The sequence below is a fragment of the Ciconia boyciana genome, chromosome 1 (genome assembly GCF_034638445.1).
Source record: "Ciconia boyciana chromosome 1, ASM3463844v1, whole genome shotgun sequence".
Lineage (NCBI taxonomy): Eukaryota > Metazoa > Chordata > Aves > Ciconiiformes > Ciconiidae > Ciconia > Ciconia boyciana.
Window position 1 is genome coordinate 213351941 of NC_132934.1, and position 22131 is coordinate 213374071.

The window sequence follows — 22131 nt, forward strand, 5'->3', positions numbered from 1 at the left end:
TTAAGTCCATGGCTGTTTTGGGGCTCAGAAGACGCCTTTTCAGGCTGTTCATATGGCACTACTTTTACACACACATTACAGAAGTGCACTGGAAAGATGGTGCCATTTTTTCCATAGGTTACACAAAAATCCTTATATGAATACAATGAGTTACAAAGGAAGACAGCATCATATGGAAGAAACAGTAAAATAAGTTTGTGAGGTTTATTAATCTGCATGTATCTATCGTGTGAACTGCAGCCATTTTAAATATTGCGAAGCAGATTTTTAACAATTTGATGTCAGGCTTCAGGGTCACCCTGCTTTTATGAGCATACTTTAACAGAATAAAGAGTTGCTGTGTGCAATTTGAGAGGTTCTTTTCTTTCCTCGTTAAGCATATAACACGTTAGGCATATGCTTATACATGGCCTGGAGACTAACCTGCAGATCAGGAAAGTTACTACACAGATTTAGAGAGTACTTAATTAAAAAAAAAAAGTTAAGTCAGGCTTCATCTGCCTTCTCCATTTATGTCCTTTCCTTCAGCAAACAAGCTAATAACAGAGCCCAAGGGAGAAATCAAAACAAATCAAGTCATTCAGAGGCTTTAAGGCTAAACACAGTCCACATCGCTGTGTGATGGTGCCTATCTTCCACAGGCCTGATGGCCAATCATAGAACAGTTTGGGCTGGAAGGGACCTTTAAAGGTCATCTAGTCCAACCCCAAGGAGGTTCATGGCAGTTTTATATTGCTCATGAGTTTAGGAGAAGGAACTTCTAGTGCAATCAAGCAGGTATGATGACAGTCCTTTTATTAAAGGTTGCAGATTTGACTATCAAGTACAGACAACCATTCACAGCAGAGAAAGGACACTGAGCCAGTTCCAACCCTCACACAAAGATAGGCCTTTCTCACCTATCACTCAACCTCTCCTTCATCCTTGTGTGGCCATAAATGAAAAAGGCTTATTGGAATGCATCAGCTATATTAGAATTTGAATACCTAAACTTCTTTTTGAAAGTACTGTCAAGTCAGTCCCTCCTAGGTGTGTAAACAACTTCTCTGTCTTGAATCAGCTACGCAGCTGAGGCTGCCAGGAGTTGAGGTCACCACTGGCATTTTTAATACCAAGATTCAACAGTTCATAGCATTACTGGGCCATTTCAATTTGGCCCTCACTCCGTACTTCTCTAAGAGCCAAAATACGCACTTCTCATATGCTGCAGGTCTTGAGTTGGAGCAGGAACACAGCAGTAGCTTCCCTCTGTCCTCAAGCAAATATATTAGGTATGAGCCAACTCCTCATTGCTCAGCCAGTTTATGAACACAGCCAGCAGGAATAGTGGAAATATGTCACGCAAGAACTCTGTACACAGATGACTGCTTCTCCCTTTCACCTTCTTTCCCATGTGTTATTTGTCTTCTCAGAACAGATGCTCCTTAAGGCTAGGGACTGGCTTTTCAGCTATTTGTACAGCCTGCAGGGCAGCAGAGCTCTGACCCCAGCTAGTGCTTCAGGGCAGTATGACACCACATGACAAGGAAGGTTCTCTAGCGTGAAGGTACTGAGTCACAGGACAAGTATGCAATGCCCTCACCCTGTTTGATTCAACCCTTTTACCCCTGACACTGCTCAATCCTTTCCCCTTTGTATTCAACCACTGAAACTAGGGTGTGGTAGGAGGCCTTTACCAGTTAGCTCAGACCGATAAATCACTGTAGAAGTGGACAGGATCCCAGGCCTCTCAGCTGTGTCAGCCTACTTACCTGCTTGTTGGACTCTCAGATCTACAACCAATTAACATGACATAAGCAGGACAGAGACAGAGGTATGGATTTGTCACGGCTCTAGACTCTCATTCAATGTTATCCATGGCCAAGGCAGCTGTCATTTTAGCTGGAAGTGAATGTCAGGCACCTCGCTCCCACCCCAGCTTGCTGTCTCTGGAAGTTAGCATACCTTAACTCCACCAGCTCAACAGGCCTTCTAGACTTTGGGAGATAATTATGCTTGCTAACAAAGGTATAAACGTGCTCTCAATTTACCCAGTACTTCCTTTACAAGCGACCTGTCTGGCTGATAGGGCTTGTATGGCAAGAAGTGACAGAAGCTTACAGCAGCTGACTTACAAACTACTTCTTTTGCCTTCTCTTCTCACCTTGACAGCACTTGACCTTTGTTAGCTTGGCTTACTCGTCTCTTCAACAGAAGTATTTAGCCTCTCAGTCCCATATTTTGAGGAACTAAGAGCAACATAAACATTAGAGCTATTCCCAGGCATTCCCCAGCCACAAATAAAGAAGATTTCCATTATCAGAAAGACATTTAGTTCTAGGTCTTGGCAAGGAAAAAAAGCTTTTAAGAAGCCTGTGTTCACCAGGTCATCATAGACTTGTTGCAAAAACAGCTACTGAGGTTACAAATGGGAATTCTTACAACACTACTTGAATTCTCAAGCTCTGCTATGAGCAGGCCTTAGCAATAATATCAAACTGCTTGCACTGTGTGGGCCTGTTTCACTGCTAGGCATGAGATTTAGATTGTGGTTTACCTTGAAAGGAACAGGGGAGAAATCAGACTGCAGCCATGGTTTTCCACTGCTACGCACACCTCCCAGCACACAACAGGATTAGAAGCCAACAGTTGATTCTGCGCCAGCTCCCCAGTCAACAGAAAGACTAACCAAGTTGTCATTACATTATTTTCCTCTTGGTGACCAAAGAACTAGTAGGTATCCAGATTAAGATTCAGATTGCAGGCTCAGTTGCCAAGTTTGCAATTAGGAGAAAATAAAACAACAGCTTTACATATGACATAAGCATGTATTTTGGAGTCCCTCAGTGGTCTATTAAAATGCCAGTTAGCATATGTCGCAGTTTTCAGAGTGAAACAGCCTCAAGTTATAATAAAGCTAGTGCTTGTTTCTTCTAGAGGAAGATTAAACTCAACAAAATGAAGGTACATAGTTAAAAGGAATTCACTCTAAAATCTGCTTTTAAAATAAACCTGAGTTCCCCCATTACTTAATAGGATTTTTCCACTATGCCTACGTGAAACATTTTTGATGGCAAGACAACAAATTTTTCACCCCACTAGGGCATTACATACACACAGAATTACACTAAATAGGCATACAAAGCAACTGTCAGGCACTCTGCAGGCAAACAGAAAATCTACACATGTATTAATTGGGTTATTTCTCCCCACTTCTGGAACATCTGATAGTGGGCTAAATCACATGGTACCACTGTAAGGCAGGAAATCTGCTCTGATATAATCAGTCCCTGTCACCCTTCCTATCAGCAAATGCAGAATGGTTTATCTTATGCTTTGTAGGCTAGTGTAATAGCTCATTGCATGTCAGGGCAAAGTGATGACTTCTATTTTGGTTTTTTTGTTGGGTTGTTTTTTTAACAACAGTATCTAGCAATACATACCTATATCTAAAACTGTTCAGCTACATCTCCTCAGTGTCTCTTAATTCCGTCCTCTGTACTCCCCTTGTTCATAGTCCATATTACAAACCACCACAGAATTTACAAGATGTGACAACTGTGATCTTAATAACTTCTTTTATTACCTTATTCCTCAATCGACAGCTTAAACTGAGCTTTCAGACAGGAGAGTCTGTGTGGTGCCAGCACATTCTGAGACTTTTTGTGACAAACTAAGAAGCTTTTAAATCAGGGTCTATGTTTGGCTCAAATAAACAGATTCATTAGCATCTCACACCCCCTATTCTGAACATATGAAAAAAGCACCCCAGTGGTGGCAAAATAAAGGCTTTTTAAAGCCTGATACCACCACCTTCTCTACAAACTCACTTCCAAAACCTCCCTCCTGCAAATAAAATACCAGATGAGTGGAGAAGGTGGAAGGAGAGAGACTTTTGAGGAATTTATCTTCAATTCTATTTGCTGCAAGCATAACAACAAACCCCAAACCAACAAAAAGACGACAAAGGATTTAGGTTCTGAGTCACCATCTGAACACAGACAAGATAAACTTTTTGTAGTATCACTCATGCAAGAACAGGAGTAAAAGGATATTGGACCAGGCATTATAAGTGTCAGACTTGATTAGATTTTTTTTTCTTCTTTGAGAGTGGGAAACAGCCATAAAAGGTTTACAAGGCAAAAGGAGTAACTGTTTAAGCATTCCACTTTGCATGAGCATGCCTGCTTAGTCTGCACATATCTAGGTAAATTGTAGGAAAAAAGTCTGCTCTGTCATTTGTTAGAGAACTACACCCAAAACATTTATAATGGGTAGTCCCAAGCTGCGAATATGGATTATTCCTTTTGCATGGTAGCTGCACACATATGACTTTCAAAAAAATCAGTTACCATTTAATTGGTTTAAGCAATAAAGCAATATAATTTTAAACTGGTTGAGGGCTATTCCAGGAAGAATAAAGCAAACCAATGGGGTTATGCAACCTTTCCCCATCCTTGTCATCGTGATACCTCATCAGCAACACCTCTAATTCTTGCCTTTGGGGTCTCTTTGGATAGCGAGGTTTTGGGTAGGTAGAGGTAAGTGGGGACATGAGAAAAAGGCAGTCTAGTTCCGTTTGTAGTCATGCATGTTCTTCCATTTTATGCCTATTCAGAAGTCTGGGTGTGTTAGGTCTACTAACAATACCCTGATGAATTAATCACAGCTAGCATCTTGCTTTTGGATGCTTGGAGAACTAACTAGGCTGTAGTCAGCACAAGTCTTGATGACAAAACAAACTGACATTTATTCTGAAGCCAGAAGGGAAGACAGACGCATCCAGGCCTGGAGCATTAGAATGAACGAGTTGCATGCTCATAGGCATGAGAAATCAATTGATTGGAGAGGAAGAAGTGAAAGCAGGCAGCATTGTTGCCCATTGAAATATGGTCTCCACCAGAACCTGGAACCAAAACTATGATCACAACTTCTGCGCTGAGCAAGTGTCTGTGAAACACACTGACCAGATTAACCCTGCTATACATCATTTCTCTCCAATAAGATGGCCACATGTGAGGCATCAGACTGGCATGTTGTACCCATATTTCATTTGAACTATATATACATTCTGCACTGAAGACGGAGTCCTTTAATTTTATATGCCTTTCTAATATGTCACCTGCAGTTAGCACTCAGACTTATTCTCGTATTAGTAGTTGCACTGTTAAGTTTGAAGTAAGCTTCATTTTACAAGGAATATGTTATGGATTGTGTAATTAGATACTCCCTAGGCAGACACACAGAATATGTAAATTTGTTTAGGCATGTCTTACTATATGGAAGCTTAACTTTATTCCATTCAGGAAATCTGTAGCAAGACTGTTGAGGTTACAGAGTACAGGAGGTAGGAGTCTTTCAAGGTCTGTCAGCCTTCACAGTTTCTATTAGCTTCCACTTGTTTCATTTCTAGAACAGCCTTCCACTGTTTAGTTTGTCTGCTTGTTTTGAAGGATTTGTGTAGAGACTCCCCAAATGGCCTCCCCTCCCTCTTCATACACAACTCAAGTAAACCTGCCATGGACAAGACCAAACAAACAACAAATCCTCCACAACAAAGGAACAGCTATGCTGTGACAATACACCTTTGGTATTAGAGTCAGCCTGGACGGCACCACAAGACAACTTGAATCTGCGGAGGAGAAGTTGCTAGAAAGTATGTGCATTCGCTCACAGGTTCTGCTCAAACACAGTGTTCCCAATACTTTATAGGCTTTAAAAGTAGGTGTATAAAGCACAAAAACAGCCCTGATCAAATGACAACCCACAGGACACGTACAAGCAACTGTAAGTGAGCAGAAGAGCCTGCATCATAGCTTCCTTCACACTGCCAGCAAGGGCATCTCCAAGAAATTGATGCTGTGCTAAAGAATAGGTTGCATTTTAGGACTTCGGGCAAGCTACTAATCAAGACTAATCTACTCTGAAGACAAAGGCTTCAGTTTGGCACTCAATAATACAACACAGTCCCACGCAGAAACATGTGCTAGAGAGATCTTACCAAGACAGTTTTTGTACTGTAGGGAAAACCATACGTATTGAGGGAGTACTCAATTTAGAGGTTAAAAAGCCTTATTAGTATCACTTTTTCCCTTAAGCATACTCTTCTACTGTACAAAATAAGCTCCATCCACCCTGCTTCACTAGCTGTTCCAAACAAGAATCACCCAGTCAAATAACCCATCTGCTACTAGTAGACAAGTTAGTGATCGATACTGGGAAGAAAAGGTATCAGCCCAGTTCCCAGTATAGTCCAATGCCATGTCTGTTACCAAGACCAGTAAGTAGGGTTTCTTCCTTAACCCCAGTTATCTCACCAGATTAAGATGAAAGCAGTCCTGCTTTTCTTACTGGCTCTTCACAAGGTGGCTGAGACCAATGTAGTTCACTGTTATTTTGGTCTGATGAACCTATCAGAAATCATAGAGGATACAGAAAAGCTTTCTGGAGGATGCATACCCCCTTATTTTTTTGTCTGTTCAGTGACAAATGGAGACTTGGGCAAAAAAGGAGTTCGCTTAGAATAGGGTGGGTTTGTTTTGTGGGTTTTTTAAAGTATATCTCTGGAGAGCAACAATCAGCCTCCCCACCAAACCCACAGTCATTCTTATGTCAGTTGGCTTTGTTTAAAAAGGATAAATAATGGCATGTGCATTTTGCTAGGGAATAAAATTGCTCTACTTCCTGAACAGTCACTGTATTTGGAAAGTCATATTTGGTGCTAAACAATGTCCATAAGGGTGAATTAATCCAGAAGACATGAGCCTATCCTTTTCTGCCCGGACAGGTGCACCTTACAGCCCAAAAAGGAATGTTCTCACCTGGGTGTATTTAGGTACTTACATACCCAAGAAATCAGCAACTGTGAGTGCCACTTGATACTTTGATTATTGGAAATGTCTCAGAAATCCTGCCCCTTTACTACATTAAACCAAGTATTTAAAAAAAAAAAGTGCTATTTTTAAACTGCTAAAGCTAAAAAAGGAAAAAAAAAAATCAAGTTTCATTGATTTGGAAAAAGGTTGTTGCTGAATTGACGTGCTGGATCCTCTCTGTCTTTGGCAACGGGAAATGCCTCTGAGCTGCTTCCACCTCATGCACAAGCAAAGCCAAGCAAAGGAAGGATGGTATGGGCAGCAGGCAAGCATAGTCTTATCCTCAAGCTCCTTTCGGGGAGTACTCCAGGTTGTTCACAGTGTGATGGAGCTCCTTTTCCTTCAGCAGATCTGCCCAGCTAAAAAGAAATCAGTCAACGAAGGGCATGAGGAAAGAGCATACAGGATGTCCCTGATTTGGCTGAAGGCAATCTCCAAGCACACATTCTCATGTATATGTTTTGACGATCAGCACATTATACTTACTAACAAGTAAGCTGGTTAAAAGTTAATCAGAAGTCCCCATTACAACCACTAGACACAGGTATATGATTTCAGAACTAGTTATAAAAATAGCATGAGTTTCAATTAATAACAATTAATTTCTACTTCTCCTTTAATATGTCTGAGCAGTGTGTGAGAGCAGATTCTCTGTTTGACAAGAAGAGATACTAAGATCTCTCAGTTTGAATTTTCAGCAAAAGAGTTCAAGCCACCTAATTTAGTCTCTTACAATAAATCAACCTACGGAGATTTTTTTATCACTAAGGGTAGAGTTAATTTCAGATTAAAACACTTTGCTCACATTGTAAGCAAGCTCCTTGTTGACACAAATGAATGACCTAAAAAACAAGAATTAAAAATGCCGCAAAGTGAGTTTAGGTTTTTTTTAAATGTGTTTTTAAAATCAGCTTCACAAGAATTGCAGGCTTTATTTTCTTATTAGTCACACTTATTACTAGACTAATTTGAATCCACCAAGGCTTAAGGATAACATCAGTATCCTGAGAACCTCAGAATCATGTTGCTAGAGGGGATGCTCTGACAGGATCTTAACATATCCTTAGCTCTAAATTTAGAGAAAGTTATTGTTATTTGTGGTATCCTTGATCCAGAGCCCAAGCAAGCTTTCAAAAAATTCAGAAGGGATGATGGCCAACCTAACAGACCTCAATTCAACACAAAGTGCCATTCTGTTTCCTGGTCAGGACAGGATGCAGAGCACATACAAACAGTGTGCTCTTGCCATGCCTGTAAGCCACACCTCTTCCACATGTTACTTTTCCATTCATTTACAGATGCCCAAACTTTTATCATGAAGCAGTGCAAATGATATATATTAAGGAGTTTGTAAGAAAAAGGGGTGGAGAACTGGTGAAGTGAACATTTTTTGCAGAGATTTAGCTTTAGGAAGAGTCCCTAGGTATTGTATGGCAATAAGAAAGGGTGATACTTCAAAATTATGAAGCTGTAATTGGTGCCTAGTTACCTAACGATGCAGACACTACCAAGCTGCCACAATCATTTGAGTGGATACTGAGGACACATTTGGAAAATTTCTAGAATGTTTGGAAGAAATACCCTGGAGGCAGAGTAGGAAAAATGGGTAATTCTTTTCAGAAAATGAGAAGGTTAGCTTTGACAGCACCTCTAAACTCTTCTATCTTCAATCAGCCCTTTAAACTTGAACTGGCACCCATGTTCAAAACCATATCCACCAACAACCTTGCCTCTGTTAAGCACACCCTCAAAACTGTTACATCTAACACAAAAGTATTATATGAAGATTTTAAGAATGTATTGTGGTGACAGTCATTGAATGTCATTTTCACACTACAGTAGCAAGTCCAGTTCCCCCAATGCCAATATTCAGCTCACCCCAACACCTTAAATATATCCCATCCTAAGAAACAAAAAACACAAAAAAGCCTTCCTTCTGACAGTCACAGGAAGCCTTCCTTCTGACATATAAGGAAAACTGCCTTGAAAAGTGACTGAAGAGGATATCAGTTAAAGCTGACCAGAATCAAAAAAACATTTACACTAGGGTTTCAACAGCCACACGCTCCCACTGAACATTATGAGAACGGTTAAGTGTATGTAGCACCCAGCAGAATCAGACCCCTGAAGCCTTCTCTTTTTTTGCAATGCCACACCAATGTATGTATGAACAGGGTTTGGCACACAGCTGTAACCACCCACCACACAAAGAACTCCACATCAGAATTTCCCTATCGCTAGTCCTTCGGTTTACACAACTAGCAAACAATCCCAAGCACAGCCCACAACAGCACTGCCAGGAGGTTCTGCTGGGAAGGGCTGACAGCCACAGCAGGGAACCCTGTTGCAAAGGCGGCCACAACAGCTTTCTGCCTCAGACATGCTGGTGCCGGGGGCCAGCCACTCCACCACAGAAGACTCACCCAACCACAATCCAGAACTTCAGATATATTTCTGTTCCACGTCATTGTCTCCAGAAAGGGCCCAAAACTGTGTTAATTCTGAACTACACAACTGTAAAAAGAGTTAGGGGCTAATGCTGAAGCTACTGCCAGGAAATTCAGTTATGTGCTTAGCCCACTCATTTGTTCAATACCCAAAACCCAGCTGGAGCAGGGTGTATCAGAGATTCCTGGACAGGAATAAGGACAACAACAAAAAAATAAGTCAGTCAGCAATACGATGAAAAACAGCTTCTAGTCTTGACAAGCTGTCACTCAGCTCTTCCATTTTATGCCATTTTTCCCCTCCTCAGCAATACATTCAGGGGCTGGCAGCAGCTCTTGGGGTAATGAAGCAGAGAGGCATCTTCTTGCCCTAGGAATAAAAAAAGATGCAATGTCTTTTGATTTTCTTGCATCCTTTGATTTCCTCTTGTCATCTGAGATTTCCTCATCACCATTTTGCCCATGAGAAGAAAATGTCAATATCCCCTTTCCTTTGGGACAGACCTCAGAAGGCATGCTGTTCCCAAAACGATGCTGTTCCTAAAACTATCAGCCCAATTCAGACCAACACAAGAAGAGCCACAGGGCAGGGTAAACACCTATTACAGCATTCAAAAAACCAAGAATTAAAGCAGACTGCCTGCACTGGCCAGCCTAATGGGCACAGTTTTACTACAGATAAGCAATATTCGGAGCTGTTAGCAGAGAAGGGACTTCATCAGGCGATTTGTAAAATTCCACTAAGAAATTGCTCAAAGAGGATTTTGTCATGTTACCAGTTTGTCCACACTCCAGGAACATGGCACAGGTTATTAGAACACCCTTCAAACCTCAGAATTTCTTCTAGAGGGAAAAAGATCACATTAAAAGACTTCCATTATATACACATACAAACAACACTTTGTCATGGTGTGATGTTTATGTGATGACATTTGACCCCGGCTCTTGGAATCTTCCAGGTGTACAAGGCTGTAGAATTCAAACTAAAATATTGCATCTCCTTGGCTGGAGATATAATTCAGGTAGTGTTTTAATATATAATATATAAAAAGCAAGCTCCATGTGCCACATGTATGCAGAAAAATCAGTTTTAGATGTAAGCTTGCAGCTTCTCAGAAGTTATAATATTCTGAAACCAGAAGAGACATTTTATTGTAGAAACAAACATGCTGATTACAGGCTGCTACAACCTGCAGTCCCTTGTATTTTCCACCACACCCTCTTGAACTTGAATTACAAATGGCAAAAGCAAAGTTATACAGACAAAAATACTTGTTGACAGCCCTTTCAGACCACTACTGAGAGTGGCTTTTTTGATCTTCTCTTCCAGGAAGGGTTCCTTTCCCCAGATACTGTTTTCAAACTCACATCTACAATTACTTTCCCTGAGCACTTTTAGACCTGGCACTGATGTACCATTCCAAGAGTAAAGGCAGTGTTTTTCTACCTACAGTAAAGAAAAGAAAATGCCCATTCTGTTACAGCAAAGTCAGTTTTCTGCTTTTTGAAGCAGGAGACAAAACATTGCCTCCTCAGGTTGCATTAAGATAGTGGGGAAAAAAAAATTGGGAACACTGCCTGTAATTATTTTACCTTCAGCCTTCAGTGAAGCAAATGCCTTGAGAGGAGAAGCCCTTTTAAGCAGGAGAAGCTACTGGTTTGCCCTTTATTGCTCTTACACTGAAAGAAGCAAGAGGAATAACTCAACAACATGCTGACCACATGCTGACCAAACGACCTCAAGGCTGCACAAGCATACTCAGCAAAATGAACACTGCTCTTGGGGCAAGTGGCAGGCTGCTCTTTCATTTGCAGGGTAGGGTATGCCTACACAGAGGGCATTTATCAAAAAATATTTCTCAGCAGAAGAGAAGCATGACAGATGCATCATGGTTGGAATAATTTCAAAACATTTAAGTAGGAAATACATGTCTTCATGAGGAAGATCACAATGAGAAAGAATCCTAGAGAAGATTAGTGAATCAATGAGAGAAAATCCTGCCTTAGCAGAGACCTGTAAACATCTATTTGTGTTACAGCACTTTGACTTTTCAGCATCTAAGGCTTTGTTTTTCATTATTTGGACACTTGTCATTTTGTGTACTCTGTGATGGATACTTTCCTTCACACTGAAAAAAAAAAAAGGTTGACTACTAAAATCCTCATTCTTCAGCAGGTAGCTATCTATATTAGCTGAAACCACTATTCAACTGCTATTTATACCTGTGTAGATGGCTTTCTCAAAGTCATCTGGGCAATGCTGCTTTCCATGCATGCATTTCTATTCATGGCAGTTACCCTAACAGTAGCTCTAGAAAAACCTCTCCGTGCACAAAACACTCCAGAATAACAACGCATTGCTCCATCTGTGACAGCACAAAGAAAACAGGGAGCAATTATCTGCTTTAGCCACAGATTGCAAGGACTTCTCTTGCCGATGAAGCATAGTGTTGGTACCTCCTCTGGACTGCAGCTCCAATGCTCCACATATTTGACGTATAAACTTCATCACTCAGACATATTGCTGACTGCATCCATACTGACTTTTTTGTTTGTTGGGGTTGCTAGCGCTCCTTTTGAATCAAATCCCCTCGCTTATTACACATTAGTTCAGTTTGCAGAGGTTGTGATACTTTCAAACTGAATCCTTTTCTGAGGAAACCAAGCCAGATGCATATCAAGCCAGATGTGTACCAAGTGTGCTTGGCCCCTTAGGGAATTGTAAGGGTCCAAATCAACAGTTAGTCTTTTGGCCTGTAATGAATTATTTGTGTGGTAGAGGCATTTCATCCAGACACTATGCTAAATCTAGTCCAGAGTAAAAATCTCCAAACCACATATACTGTGGAATATGGGGCCCTCAGCAGCAACTGTTTTTATCTACTCCTATGCTCTGAGTAACTCAGTGTATGAACTGCATAGGTCTTCCCAGGGCGCTAGATCCCTTACCTGACTCTCTCTTCTTCAGCTCTTTTAAGCTCTGCATCCCGTTGCAGCACCTTCCTTATTGCCTCTTGTTCCTCCTCTGTTAGGAAGCTTAGGTCAATCATCTTGTGTATGTAGCGGCTGGTAAAGCGTCCAGGAAGATCTTAAATCCTGCTGACGAGGATAGTCTTGTAGCCCACTTTAAAGGTATAGAAGAAGAGAAGTCTTTTTCAGCTGGCACTCAGAAAGCTGGACCAGGTTGCAGTCAGTAGTTTAAAGAGCCCCAAATGTTGCTTTCTTGCAGTAGAGTACGTGCGTGCTTCCCTAGATGAGAGACTTTTGGGAAAGCGTTGCATTCCTGCTTGCCATTGTAATGATGTCTTCTCAGCTTGTCCTCTCAGCTCTGCTTCCTGGAGTAACAGTTCATTGACCCAGCATATCCAGTGTTTAAGAACAAACAAAACATCCCCTAAAAAAAAAAGAGACAAGGAAGAACAAGCTGTAATATCAGGGATCAGGGAAGTAGATTATGTATGCATTTTTAATTAAAAGAAACAAGTTTTTCAGTGTGATTAAACCACTTTGTGAAGTTCAAATGGTCACTTCAAGTCAAACCTGTTTTACAGGCCTCTTGAACAAGGTGGCCATGAAAATCTATTCCTTTTCAATATGACAACTCACACCCTAAAACACAGAATCAAGTGTCATTCAAATAATACATTTTAAAAAATAAGTGCATTTTAAGTTGTCCTTTAAGTCAGCAGAACAATTTGGAGGAGGGGGAAGGAGGGGGGGCAGGGAATCAAGAACACTTATCACATTCATTTAAAGTAAAAAAACCCCATGTAGTCACAAGTATTGACATTATATCCAAGAGCACGCAAGAAATCTGTGTCTATGGCTATCATACACAGATAGACAAGAGCCAGATATCTCGGAAGCAAAATCCAGTGCTGCTTACAGCCCTGATTCACAGCGAAGTAGTGGACAGAGTGCGGCAGCCCAACGTGCATCCGCAGTGTTCACCTTCTGCCAGCGTAGACTTGGATCACGTCCATGAACTCTCTTCACAAGGGCTAGAAGTTGGGATTTTGTTTATTTAAAGAACAATTGCCTGAACTCCAGGAACAGAAGACTTAAAGGAAAAAAAAAAACAACCACTTGGGCTAAAACTCACGAGCTTGCCATGCTGGTTTACTTATCATTAGCACATTTCTAGGACACCATTTTTGGCAAGTCACCAACCAAACAGAACAAAAGAACTATCCCATTAGGACAAGCCATTGAACTTTTGGACCCTACTGCACTCCTACCAAACTGCGTGCCTTGCTCTCCACACCTGTCTTCCCACTCCAAGTCTTCAAAGAATCCTCTCCCCTTTCAGGAGATCAGAAAGACAGCAGTCATCACAAGCCCTGGAGGAAAACCCCCCCTGAGGAAGCCATCAGAACCCTGCCAAATGTAACATGTTGCAGCAGCGAGATGGGAGAAGGCTGGGAATGTGTTAGAGGAATTTGCATGCTCCAGTTCAAGACTTAGGGAGAGTGTTCTCAAATTGGTGCAATGCCTCTTTCTGCAGGATTTTGTCTTCTCTTTGTAACAAAAATGTGTATTGCTATAAAAGCTTCTCACACGCTACTCAGGACTAAAAGCAACAGGTTTAAGAGATTATTTCCTCATAATCCCCTCAAATGGGAATTCTGTAACAGACCTTTGACCAAAATACTTTTTCCCTCAAAACACACAACACTCCTCACTGAAAGGTCAGGTGCCAGGTTTGCAAAGTCAAGTTTCTTACAGTAAACCTTTTAAACTTTCTAGAAGCCATTGTTAGCTGCTGGATGGAGTCAGAACTGCTATGTCGTTCTGACTAGTTACCTTGAGGCCAAGAGGAAGGAAACAACATTTGAGTCATTTTCCTTTCCTTTGTACCAGCCCCTGCTTTGGGAAGAAAAGTCAGGCCATAGGCTGCAATACAACTTAATGTACCAGATAGAAATATGACTTTTACTCACAACATTTTACTACTAGTAGTGTATAATTATATCACGAATATGATCCCATGTAGGCCCAATCACTGTCCTACAGAACATATGGAATAAATGTGAAATAATTTCTACATAACCGTCTTGAGTATGTGGAATTAGAAGTCATGTGGTAACATGAACCTCACTGCTTTATCCAAACCAAACTGCATTTACAAGCAGTAATTTAAAATACTGTTTTGACTCCGGTTTATAGGCCATGGTTCCAGAGGAATATTCACTTACAAGGCAACCCCAACTGTCATAGACAAAAACCTCTTCTTCAAAAAAATCTCAGAGGAATAAAGAAGGGGGGGAGAGGGGGGAGGCAGGGAGTCAGCTGTATCTAGAGTAGAGTCTCTTAATGCCTCAGGGTTACAGGACCATGGACGTAATGAAGCCAGAGAAAAAGAAAGAAATAGCTTGAGTTTAAGGTAAGCCTCAGAAGCATCCCTAGTGACAAACCTGGTGAGAGAAGAGAAGCAGATGTAGTTATTGGACAGGTCTCTCTTAGGCAGCTACCATCACAACCCTTTAGGTATGTGTGTGTCTGCCTTAGGCCCTTGCAGTCTGACACTGCCATCTGGCACACAGGATGTGACATCGTATTGATGAGCACTAAAATCATGCAACGAGTCATTGCGCTTGCTCCCCTGGCCACAGAGTTCAACCAGGAGATTAAAACAAGATATTGGCACTGGCATGACTCAAAGGGAAACTTCATCTCTAAAGATAACAGCATTTCTTACAGACATGGATGGCAGCTGCAGCCAGGTTAACGATTATACCCCCTGCTAAAAAAAAGCAGCCCAAACACCTTCTGCATGTGGTTATGTTTGGCTGCCATATTTATCTTCTCCATGATCGTCATTGTGATTTTGTTCCATGAGGTTGATATAACAGTATTTCAAACAACCTGCCACCTATAACTTTATATTTAGAAAATGATAGTGTTATAATTAGGCAGAAGTAAAAAGTGCTTACTGTAGGGTTACCAACAAACATAACAATCCTAAATTTGTTGAGGATCTACAACAGTACTCCTTGAGCTTATAAACAGGTATGGATATCTGGTTTGACTATTGTGTGGAAACTTTTCACAACATCTTATACACCAGTCAGCATCCACAGTGCTAATCCAAAGCCCTGGATGCTGAATGAATGGCATGTGCACAGCTGCCAACAGGCACAGAAGCTTATGTTGCAACCAGAAAACCTTGTGTGCTGGTTTTGGCTGGGATAGAGTTAATTTTTTTCACAGTACATAGTATGGGGCTATGCTTTGGATTTGTGCTGGAAACAGTGTTGATAACACAGGGATGTTTTAGTTACTGCTGAGCAGTGCTGACACAGAGTCAAGGCCTTTGCTGCTTCTCACCCCACCCCACCAGCGAGTAGGCTGGGGGGGAACAAGAAGCTGGGAGGGGACACAGCCAGGACAGCTGACCCCAACTGACCAAAGGGCTATTCCACACCATATGGCGTCATGCTCAGCATAGAAAGCTGGGGGAATAAGAAGGAGGGGGGGATGTTCAGAGTGATGGCGTTTGTCTTCCCAAGTCACCATTACATGTGATGGAGCCCTGCTTTCCTGGAGATGGTTGAACACCTGCCTGCCCATGGGAAGCAGTGAATGAATTCCTTGCTTTGCTTGCGTGTGCAGCTTTTGGTTTACCTATTAAGCTGTCTTTATCTCAGCCCATGAGTTTTCACTTTTACTCTTCCAATTCTCTCCACCATCCCAGCAAGGGGGGAATGAGCGAGCAGCTGTGTGGTGCTTAGTTGCCAGCTGGGGTTAAACCATGACACCTTGACAGCTCAGAACTGGAATCATCAAGGATTTTTCTTGTAAATAAGACAAGTTTCTTGCCTCAGGTCAATCAAGCCTGTAAGAAAGCTGTTGTAGGAATGATATCTCACCATGTCCTTGTGTTTAAAGAAGGCTGATGGGAACAAGTGTTATATTGTCTATTAGATTCATTTAAAAATCTAAAAGAAATAGTTGGACAGCATTTACAAAACAAGCTGCAGGCTTCATCAACGTCTCACAGTATTCAAATTAATAAAACTAGTGGAAGCAGAACTTCAGTCCTCTGCAACTGAACAACAGTTTGCAAGGGCTGAGCATCCACACAGGCTGTGGGAGCTCATAGCAATCTGCGCTGCTACTAAACTTCCCAGATACCATCATTCTGTAGAGCAGTTTCTGCAACTAAGTTTGCACTCCCGCTTTGTTTTCAATGAGGTGCAAGACACCACCTACCCTGGCAGGCTCTTAACCTTTTTTTTTTTTCTGGTAGATATCATACAATATGGTTCCACAGTTCACAAAGCTGTGTTTTGCTAAGTTTAACATACTTACTATGTCTGGCTTAACTGGAACACATTCTCCTCCCAGCTCTTCAGAGGAGAATCCTACCTGAATGCCGTTCTACTTATCCACTTGCAGTCAGCCTGTATTCAGATTTACATAGCATCATATTAGTTGGTTTTGCTCCCACCCTAGTTTATGATAAAAAGCTTCCTCAGTCTTGAGTAGTGCAGCTGAGACCCTTTAGGTTCCTTTGCAAAGCTAACATAATGCTTCAGTTAAGGCATGTCTGAGTACCTGAAAAACTGGTCCGCAATCTCACTGGATAAGCAGTTGAAAAAACTAGCAATAATCAGCTGGGGTTTTTTTCCCCCCTTGAATGTGCAGCATCCATATAGTGCAAATTGTATCACATTTCACTATGATAACATGTCTTTAGTCACTGGAACCATGCCAGTCACAAACTGAAACCAGAGCAGTTTTTAATCTCTGCATAAAAAAAACCCTCTTTCTGTGTGTGGTGTACTTGGCCAACCTCATGAGACCTGCAGATACAAGTCACTGCGAGGCTGGCTTTCTGCAAGAGACTGTTAGCACTGATTCCAAGTACAGACAGTAAAATCTGCTGGCTTAGAGTATAGCACCTGTTATAAGACCTAAGGTTAATTAAAAAATAATTTTTTAAAAAATTTAAAAATAATTAATGCCTTCCTCCACTTCAAGTCACCCACTACCACCACCCCAGGCTCAAGTCTTTTCATTTCTTTTTTGACAATTTTTTCCTCTTAAAAGCCCCTACACATGCCGAAAAGGACTGAGAGGTCTCAACAGCTTGTTTGGTGCCACTGCAACTTCAATGGGAAGTTTTTCTTTGCCAGGAAAGTTTTCAGACCTAAGTTTCAAATAAGACTGAAAGATCCATATCAGACTGTTTAAGTAATGGAAATCAGTCAACCACTTGACTTAATTTCTGGAGAAAGGCTGTCATGTGCTGTAGACTAACATTTGTGAGCCTTGGGATATTTGGCATGATTTTTTTTCTTAAACTGTAAATTCAAGTGAAACCACACAAAAATCTTCCCTTTCATAAAAGATTTCTAACCCCTGTAATAAACAGGAATCTGAAATTATGTTTTATGTAACTCATGCATGAAAGCTTCTATGTTTTGGCAATAAAAGAAAGAAGACCCAAGATGTAGTTTCCCCCCCAATTCTTAAGCCGCTCACAACTTCCAAGTGCTTTAGGCCAGGCATTCATCCAAAAATTTTATCATATAAAATTTCTCAAACTTGTCAGGCAGTTATACACCTCGATTCCTTTAAGTAAGGAATTGAGGTGTAGAAAGGAAAAAATTCCTTTACATTTCTCTAGAACACAAGTCTGCCCCCCATGCTGCTTTCTCCCAAGCACAAAAGGGGAACGTTAATTCGAATACTGCATTCCAAACATTACAAGATATCACATTAAGAGGTACCACAATCATAGCTTAGATTTTAAAGTTTTTACTCAGTGTATACATATGGAATGTAATGAGGGAGAGGCAAGGGAGAGGCTGGAGTAGTTTGCCATGACTGACATTAAGTTCATCAACAGGATCAGAAAACAAACAGCAAAACCCCAGAGTCAGCTGTTCTGTCCAAATCAACAAGATTTCCTTTTGCATGCAGAAACCTCATAATGTCCTAAATTTACATTGCAAAATTACTTTTAAAGTGCTTCTTGTACAGTATACCTAAGCTGCTGGAGCTTTGTTCCAGAGAATCTGTCTTGCAGCCAATGCTTTCTAAAAAGAGGAAGAAGGTGACAGCCAATCCTTCGCTTTTGGCTGCTTTCGCACCCCTGTTTGTGCCAGCTCCTTCAGTTGAACAATTACCCTGCAGGCCCGGCTGATCAGCGACTCTCATCTGTATACATTTTCATCCCATAAAGCATTCAGTTACAAGAACCTATTGGCTCTTAAAAACGAGAGGGTTTGGTTTTAGGTATTTGAAAGCTACACATTTTCCTAACTTTATATCTTCACTGCCACAATGTATCAGCACTAGCAATAAGGATGAGTTGGAAGTCCAGACATAAGGCAACAGGAAGCTGAGGAAGACAGATAAATGGAATTGTGTAATATAATAATTTGCATCTGCAGAGAAACTCATTATTCTCAGAAAAGATATAACTCGGTTCATCCTACACCCATGCTCAGGAAATAATAATCCTTTATTGTGAAGCAAGGAAGCCAAGAAGAACATTAGGAGCAATAAGAGCTTTGCAGAACTGGCTCCTATCACCCTGGAAGGTCACATTAGGCAGTAACTGCCCATGAGGCGTACAAGCTACAGCTTTGCAACAAAACCAAACGAACCAACCATCACACTCTCCTGAACAAATCTGATTCTCCACTGACATGTAAGCAGTACAGTCACAGGTAATTCAGCACCATCCTAGGCTTAGAGAAACTAATTTTTCCTGTAAATACATGAGGCAAATCCCATGAAGGGAGAACAGCTGATGAAGCTAAATGCTAGTGTTGACACAAGCACAAATAGTTGGTCATGAACATATTTGTGCAGAAGATCAGAGGATTATGGATTTCAGTTTGAGTAGCAGAGAAAGAAAAGCCATTAACTTTCAAGAGGAACTTAAGTCATCATCCAAGAGAGTCTTAAACATGGTTGCCTGCAATGGTAAGGATCTGAACTCAGAACAAACACAAGAAGGCCTGTTGCCATTTTAATTCTTGAACGGGCAGAAGGGAAGAGATCATCCAGTAAGATATGCATATCTGTAGCCAATCCAGCTGCTCTTTCAAGAGGTGTTATCAAAGCATTTTCAAAATGATAACAGCTAAATGTACACAGCCTATCATATTTCCAACAGTTCCAGAGATTAATTTAGAGAACAGTATTTGCCAACATGTATGTTTAGTCAGTGAGAGGTAGAGAAGTTCTTACCTAGCTAGTTGTGAAGTGGAGGGTATTGGTAGAATGGGGATCTTTGCAGAAGTGGGGGATATCTGTAATAAGGCAACACTGAAGTTGCTCTTACAAACACAGCAATCTTTTTTTCATTCGAGTAATAAACCTGCAAGTTTTCCTGTGCAATATTCATTGCAATACAGTTAAGGGAAAGAATCTATTTATCTGCAATTATAGGACCAGATAACTGCTCAAAACAGCCACAATGGGGACAAAAAATTAAGTGTGATACACAACAAGCCTTGCTCACACCTTACCCTTCCTCAACAGTACCAAAGTGATCCCTGTTGTTTTTAACCTGCAAAATACTTGCAATCTTGAAATATTCTCACCGACAGCCTTATATAATGATCTTAAGCCGGCTGGAAGAAGAAGAAATGCAGCTCAAGTAATGCAAGCACTTGAGAAAAATTCCACTTCTCTCCAGTAACATCTGCTTTGCTGGTCCACACAGCTCTGCCTGTGATTTCATTTTACTCTTGTTTGGTAAGAAGTCAAGACCTTCATCACTTTGAAGACTATACAGGCAATTGTTTTGTTTTACACAAAACTTACTCTGAACAAGAGAGCAAAATATTTATAACAGAAAGAAGAAGATAAAAGTTAACAACTGAAAATTGGAAAAAGAATAATTTGCTTTGGTTATGGCCTAATCCCTTTAATCACATATGGCAGCTTGCCATTTCTTTCACAGGGCTTGGATATTGGCAGCAGTGCCAAAGAACATCAATCTCTAGACCTATTATGGCATACAATCATTAGGCCAGTGGTTTCAAGAGGATGTGGTCTCTGGAATAAGAGGTTCATAAATTAAAGAGAAGCCTCACACCTAAATTTTTCTTTTCCTGTGACCACTGCTTGTCAGACTAACTATAGCTGCCACGCCATTTATTTTACGTTGCCATCAGTATAAAACTACTCAAAAAAAAAAGAATTTTGAAGCAGCTTCAAAATTACAGAGATTCCAGCAAATTAACATCAATAACATCAGCATATCTCATTATAAATTCTGAGGTTCTTCAAATCTAGTTGTATTTCCTTGCCCATCATACCATTGGCACTTTGTTGTGGTTTAACCCCAGTAGGCACATTGTTTGAATTAATAACAGTTCTTTTGCAAGAACTTCATTCTTCTAGCTGCTAATTCTTTTCCTCAAGAGTTACAACACAAAGAATATTTTCTCAGGGCAAGCGACTTGAAATATAATAGCGAAGGTAGCTCAATCCTCTAGACCTCTGAAGGCAGAGCACTGTCTATTGTGCAACAATTATTCTCATCTGCCTTTACAGAGAGACTAGACTCCCTCCAAAAGTAGAAGTGTGTGGCGCTCACAAGACTCAAACTCCCATTGTCACTTTCTCATTCTTCATGGCAGCATTGGCATTAGACCCACACAAGGTCCAGCTTAAGAGAGTGTTTTTATGTCTTGTTTGAAAATAGATTTAAGTAAAACACCAAAACTTTTAAGAAAGATTGGAAGAAAAACGGTTACTCGGTGGGAAGTTATCTCCTGACCATACATATGCTTATCTGACACTTTTACATCTAATGGCTAGCTCTCAACATTTTCCCAACATAATTACTAGACAGATTCAAATCCTAGCAAGGAAGTTCCCCAAGAAACAGCTAAAAGATTGCCCTCCCCTCCAAAACCTGAAACTCATAATAGAAGTAATTGATTAATTCCCTAGAAAGGTTTTGTTAAGATGCCAATGTCTTCCGTGCATTTTACAGGAAAGAAGTGTTGACCCTCTTCTTCTGGAGATTTACCATCTTAAATGTACAGATTCAGTACTGAAGATAAAAGTGAGAAGGAGCCAACAGCAGCTCCCTTCCCTTCTCACAAACTTTTATTGCAGAGCGGAAAACACGCCTGCTCTTCCTCTCACCCCCAGTGTCCCATAGAGAACATCTGCATATAACCAGGAGCTGCTGAATCCCTTTACTTTTCTTCCTTTGCCCCATTCTTCAAAAAAATACAAGTATTCTATTTTGGCATTCCAAAGTTCCTGGTTTGGCATTCCCTGTGCTAAGCCAATGAGCATTGTTTCTTCATGCAAGTCAAACAAAAACATCTGTTATGTACTAGGAAGTCCTTAAAAAAAAAAAAGACAAAAAAATTATCAAAAGGCTAAAGTGTCAGAATTCTCTTAGGCAGACTGTGCTGTGAGTGTACTTCTCCCTCATTCAGCTTAGGCTCTCCTTCACTGAGATGCTTGTACATATGAGATATCTGAAAGGAACTTTCCCAAAAATATCAGAACAACAAGGAGTGTCTTCCTGGTTTCTAATTTTTCATGTGCTACTGGAATTTCAAAGAGGTAACTAACCCTATATTCCTCTCCTCTTTGCTTAAAAAAAAAATAATCCCAAATTCTGTGAGCAGTTATAGCCCTCAGTAAATTGTAACAAGTGATTTACTTTACTTTGTTTTCTTCCTAGGCAGGAGTTCACAAAGTCTTCATTGTACGTGTAGGATGTTTTCTACACTAACTGCCTTGATATGGATGGTCAAAGAGTAGTACTGTGGAACTGATAAAAATCCCTGTTGTTAAACATATTGTTCTTGGTTTTAGCAAATTTTAGCCTTAAGCAAATG

At 40.8% G+C, this 22131-nt stretch overlaps 1 protein-coding gene across 3 annotated transcripts in view; it reads right to left on the reverse strand.

Moving 5' to 3' along the window:
* Positions 1 to 22131, reverse strand: part of SYTL2 (synaptotagmin like 2) — a 63419-nt gene that overhangs the window by 34229 nt on the left and 7059 nt on the right. For all 3 annotated transcript variants that reach the window (XM_072850797.1, XM_072850798.1, XM_072850799.1), the window contains one exon: positions 12251 to 12695. In XM_072850797.1, the coding sequence (XP_072706898.1) occupies positions 12251 to 12351 (101 nt within the window). In that variant the 5' untranslated portion in view covers positions 12352 to 12695. The remainder of the gene's footprint in view (positions 1 to 12250; positions 12696 to 22131) is intronic.